A 5,883-nucleotide genomic window follows, 5' to 3' on the forward strand; every position below is an offset into this window, starting at 1 on the left:
ATTCCTCAATTCTGGTGGAATTTCATCAAATTTGAGATACTTTGCACTTCGGGAAACATAGAGCACAAGCTTGCCTATCTGAGATTTTTATATACAAGATGCATCTGATACAAGTGTATGAAATATATAAATTTGGTAGATAGGCAAGCTTGTGTTCTATATTTTCTGAAACAAAATGTGCTGTAAAATTGATGAAAATTTGCATAAAATGAGAAAATTCGGAAATTGGCATATTTTCTTACCTTCCGGTGACTTCTGTGTATCCCATAACTTAGAACCAATACTCATTTTGTGGCAGGGGTGACAACAGGTTTCTATTAATAAACTGTTGCATCATTCTAAAAGACACCCCAAACCAGGGGCCAAAAAGGGGTCTTAGCCTATCTTGTCCTTTATTATATTATCAAGTCTTGCCATGAGATGAGCAAAGTTTGCCCGCTTGAGGTGAAAACCTTTATATATCGAGCTTAAATGTTTTTATTGGAAAATATATGGTCAAATTTTTGCTGGAAGCCAGCTATTTTCGCTTCTTTCATTGATCATTGTTCTACTAACTTTCTACACCATGCAATGTTGATAGATAATTTTCTTTTAATATATGTACACACCATTACAATCTGCTTATTTCAATTTATTTTTCATTTCATATCAATTGTACTTCAATTTTCTATTATTCACCTTTAATACGTCATTGTATTGTTTTATTTTGTAATTAAAAAATACAGACATGACAGAAACTGCCAATCATTGTATATCTATTTTGGCGAGTCGCCTGCGTGGTGCAGTGGTTAGAGCGTTCGCTCTAGAGTCGTGAGGTAAGGAGTTGATCCTTACGTCGCGGGTTCGAATCCCACTGTGGGACGTGGAGACCGGTCCTTCGGATGAGACTGTATAAACCGAGGTCCCGTGTCGCAGTAGGTGCTGGCACGAAAAAGATCCCTCACTGCTCAATGGCCCTAAGTGCCAAGTATAGGTCAAAACCGGCAAGTGGTGGTGTCTCCATATGAGTGAAAAATTCTCGAGAGGGACATTAAACAATAAACAAACGAACTATTTTGGCGACGTAATCAGAGTAACCAAGTCCCGTTATGGAGATAAATAGGTAATATTGGCCTGGAAAGAGATAAGTCTCATCCTCTATACAAATTCCATCCTACTTTTATCCGCATCAATCACATATGCGTGTTGGGCTCTTTGTTTAGACCTGTTCAACATTCAGCAACCCCCAAATGTACCAATATTTAATAAATTATCTTTTACGTCTAATCAAATCGGTTTTGTTGCATTCTGTTGTTTACTTTTTCAGTCAGTGTTTAATTAAATGAAGATTAAGATAAAATTATGATGACTGAAAAAAAAAATGCTATCTGAATTATTTTTAAATATTGTATTAAGTTCAAAGGTATGTACAGACGATCTTGTAAAATTCTAAGTCTGGTGAGGATCGACTTAAAAGTAGTTTGACTACTCCTACACATGTACGTCACCTATAGTCAAATTTCTGGTTGTTTGGTTTTCATTATTGATTCATGCAGTTCATACAATTAAAAGTCTATTTAGGGATCATTTAAATATACAATTTATTGAATTATATATAGCGACATATATGTTATAAGTAACGGGGGGAGGGGGGGGGGTCACCAAGTTCTACATGTAACAAAACTATTTTACTGTACATGATGCTAGCGCCACGGCGTCGACGCTTCTTTCCTGATTGTTCGAATTAATGTTCTAAACCGGAGTTTAAGTTTTATATATTCAAAAAGTTGTATCCATACCAGGTAACTTTAGGGGATTGGGGTGGAGGGATAGGGCAGGTTCGAATGTAAGGGAGTTAGGTCACCATGGTAACGAGATACGCCTTTTAATAGATAAAATAACCAAATATCAGTAAAAACAAGATGGAACATTTACTGCTCTTTGCATCCCAAAATAACTCCTCAACAGGTGGATGATTATACATTTAGATACATGATGGCCACTGCTTATCTATCAATAATCTTAAGGCAATTCAAGATGTCAAGGAATAAAAGATGTCAAGGCATAGAAATTTCAAAATAAAGATTACAAAGTATCAATGATATTCTCGCAATAAAGTTAAAACAAATTCAAACGAATTACAATAGACCTATGTTTCCCCCCCTCAATTACTTACATATGCATAAATGTATATGTATAGGTAAAATGTTTTATTTTTTTAATTTCTAATATCTAATGTAGACGGTAAAAGATCGATTTGGAAAAAAATATGAATGGGAAAATTAGATATAGGAAATAAATTTACGAATAATTGAATGAACATATGTTTCCTTAGAAATGAAATATAAATAGAGAGAAGTTAATTTTTAATTATCTTTTTAGTTAATCTGTACTTGTTTAAATCGATTTTTTTTATAAGAAATAGATTATGAAAATAAATAAATAAATAATTATATATTTATCTCAATATTTAATGTTACCTAGAGAATTGTATTTTAAATATTAAGTACATGTACATAAGTAAAACTAAATCTAAATTGTACATAAACACGGATCGATTATACTTTACGTGTTACACAGTGTTTTGATTTACAGTGAAATGCCATCCGACATGCTGATTGGTCTACTTGCTGATTGGCCAACGCATAATCCTGGGGCCCGTTTCACAAAACTATCTTATGACTAAGATCTGTCTTAAGACCGAAAATTATCGTAAGATTGTACCGTAGCTGTTTCACAAAACTGTCATATCTTATGATAATCTTAAGATCTATCTTAATCTTAAGACAACCAGATACATGTCTTAAGACTAAAGTGAACATGGCGGCCGCCTGTATTTTGGCTCAAAACAGAAGGAACTTAAGAAGAGAACGAGTATTTAGAGATAGGAACAACCCATTGGACTATATGACCGATGCAGATATCATTGATAAGTTCCGCCTTCCACGCCATTTAATTTTGAGTTTATGTGTAGAGCTTAATGCTCATCTAGCGCGTGATACTAGAGTGTCTCATGCTCTTCCTCCATCACTGCAAATCATGGTGGCACTCAGGTTTTATGCCAGTGGGAACTTTCAAACTGTCACTGGTGATCTTCATGGCATAAGCAAAGCTAGTGTTTCAAGAGTAGTAAATGCTGTATCATCAGCTCTAGTAACTTTGAGTTCCCATTATATAAAATTTCGACAAGACGATAGAAGTATAAATAACACCATATTTGGCTTTTCTCGCATTGCAAATTTTCCTAACGTCATTGGGGCGATAGATGGAACTCATATTCCAATTAAAGCCCCGAAAAATGACGAGCGTCTGTTTGTTAACCGAAAAAATTTTCATTCTATTAATGTAATGGCAGTTTGTGATTCCAGGACAAAATTTACTGACATAGTTGCCAAGTGGCCTGGTTCATCACACGATGCTTTTGTGTGGGCAAATTCAACACTTAGTGGTCTTTTTGAAAATGGATATATTAGAAGAGGTTGGTTGCTTGGGGACAGTGCATACCCTCTGAAAAATTATCTGATGACACCAGTCCTTAACCCAAGCAATCCCCGTGAATTAGCTTACAACGATGCGCATGCTAAGACGAGAAACCCTATTGAAAGAAGCTTCGGGGTGCTTAAAATGCGCTTTCGCTGCATTGATCATTCTGGTGGAACGCTTCTGTTTCATCCAACAAGAGCATGTAAAATTGTGACTGCCTGTGTTGTTCTGCACAACTTGTGCACTGATCACAATGTTCCAGTGCCACAAGCACAAAATCCTGGGGCATATCAACTTAATCCACCAGACAACTACGTCTATCAAGGACCCAATAATGACGGAGCCGAGATCCGCCAAAGATTGATTCTCTCTAGATTTTAAGGTGGCACCACAAAAAAAAATTGTGCATTCATGAAATATGGTGCCGTTTTCATTTTATGTATTTAGTAAGCATGGATTCGGAACCAAATATACATTAACATTTATTAGAAATATTTTGTTTATCTGTATATTATCCAACTGTTTGTGAAATGGGGAGGAGTGATAGAAGGTGATTTGGTTTTTATAAAATATTGGTAACTTTTATAAAAGTAAAATCCATCTACAAGGTTGGTCCCTTGACCCACAACTTTCAAAATTAAAATTCTAATATGCAGCAGCTGCTTACATACAATAATTGTTATTAATTATACCCTCGATCAAATAATTTTTATCACGAAATTTTAATTGATGAAACAATTTTTGAACACCACCTATAGCGATTGTGAATTTGTTCTGTATCAAGATTGTTGTGATTGTAATGAGCACAAAAATAAATAACATGTAGTAAATTGAACACATTTCTACAGGTTTTTTATTCATTTTCAGAGGGGGTGTTGACTGTTACTGTAGCGTCACGAACTATCCCAAGCTGACAGAGGTGAAGAGTATGTTGTTCACGTTGTATTTGTAGTTGCTGCTCTGCAATTTCAAGTCGCCGTTCTTCAACTTTCAGTCGTTTTTCCTCCATTTCTAATCTTTTTTTCTCAACAACCAGCCTCTCTTCCTCTGTTGCAACTAGTCTCAATGTTATGTCATCATTACAAGAATTCTTTGAGCGTTTCTTTGCTGGCTCTACATGTACATCGGGAAGTCTTTTTTCTGTAAACAAAATTCATATTATACAACCAGAAATACGAAATTCATGTAAACAAAATCGCGAAACTTTTTTTTCGTAAAATATATTAAAACATTAATTTTGTTATTTTATCTCAATTTCAAAATTTACATGGAGTATTATAAAATGGTGAATAAATGAGATATTTGTTTTCTCTTCATGCTAAATAATTGTATGAAGAATTAATAAAACTACGAAATATCAGACAAAAAATTATCACTCAAAGTTGCGTAAGATTTTCCTTATAGTGTAGAGCATACCCACCTCTGTAGAAAAAAAAAATCAAACACAATGTATCCTCTCGTACCTTTGTGAGACATCTCACTTCAGTGCTATTTATTATTCACTATTTACAGGATTGGTGAAATAGACTAAGTAGTTTTAGGAACACCCCCCTTTCACCGAGAAGTCTAATGAGTATCACCCTTAAACCTACCATTTACAGCATCTGTGCTCTTGCTTGGTGACGTTTCCCTGGCCGACTCTGTCTCTAAAACATCAATGCCCCCCTCAATTCCCGAAATTGAGGTTTCCCCGATGATACCTTCTATTTTCTCATCTATTGGTCTTAAGGCGGCCCCTGATGGCAAGGATCCTCCCCCTGTCTTTTTTTGCTCCCTCCTGTTTAGTGCCAACTTCTTTCTGCTTTCGCTGCTTAAGCAGGTCCACTTCTTTTTCATTTCTTCTCCGGACCTGATGTGATCTGTAGTATTTACAACATTTACCTTGGTGGCTATTTTGTTCCATATTTCCTTCTTCAAAGAATTGGAAACTGTTGAATTTTGCCTGGAAATTAGAATGTCTTTTCCTTTCTCCACTTCATCTGTTAACACAGTTATCTCAGCACAGCTAAAATTTGGACATCTTTTCAGAGACATTTTCTTACTAGAATTTTTTCTGAGCGCACGGACTTCGTACCCGTTTTGTGGCCACAGATGAATGCATTCGAATACCATTCATTTCGTGTATACAAGCGCAAATGGGGTGGTGGATCAAATTTAAAGTAAATTCATATTAAATATTTAACAATTCAAATTAAACATAATTAACTTTTACTTTGTCAACAAACACACGCATTTTTTCAATACTTTTTGTCACACAATTTTCTCATTCGAATTAATTCATACATAATCATGTCACAATTAGCATTATTGACTCTGCTCCTACATCCCCCGCCCCACCAAAAATTTGAACATTGTACATGTATTTGGTACATTGAAATTTTATTTTCGAGCGTTTAACTCCTTTACAATATTTAAGATACA

General features: G+C 35.1%; 1 protein-coding gene across 1 annotated transcript; it reads right to left on the minus strand.

Moving 5' to 3' along the window:
• Window positions 1-4,315: 4,315 nt before the first annotated feature.
• Window positions 4,316-5,496, minus strand: LOC133194237 (myb/SANT-like DNA-binding domain-containing protein 4). The gene is made up of 2 exons (XM_061330234.1): window positions 5,055-5,496; window positions 4,316-4,602 (listed from the first exon to the last, which is right to left on the minus strand). The coding sequence occupies exons 1-2, from the start codon at window positions 5,494-5,496 to the stop codon at window positions 4,316-4,318; spliced, it is 729 nt and encodes a 242-aa protein (XP_061186218.1).
• Between the last annotated feature and the right edge of the window lie 387 nt (window positions 5,497-5,883).

This window comes from Saccostrea echinata, unplaced genomic scaffold (genome assembly GCF_033153115.1).
Source record: "Saccostrea echinata isolate AGI-Se365-2 ecotype Australia unplaced genomic scaffold, CSIRO_AGI_Sech_v1 ptg000029l, whole genome shotgun sequence".
In the NCBI taxonomy this organism is placed as follows: Eukaryota; Metazoa; Mollusca; class Bivalvia; order Ostreida; family Ostreidae; genus Saccostrea; species Saccostrea echinata.

Bases quoted from the DNA above. Each gene is read 5' to 3' on its own strand.
- LOC133194237 (XM_061330234.1), bottom strand. From the start codon at position 5,496: ATGTCTCTGAAAAGATGTCCAAATTTTAGCTGTGCTGAGATAACTGTG. The intron at 4,603-5,054 runs GTAGGTTTAAGG...TTTTGTTTACAG, and splicing joins GAGCACAGATGCTGTAAATG to AAAAAAGACTTCCCGATGTA.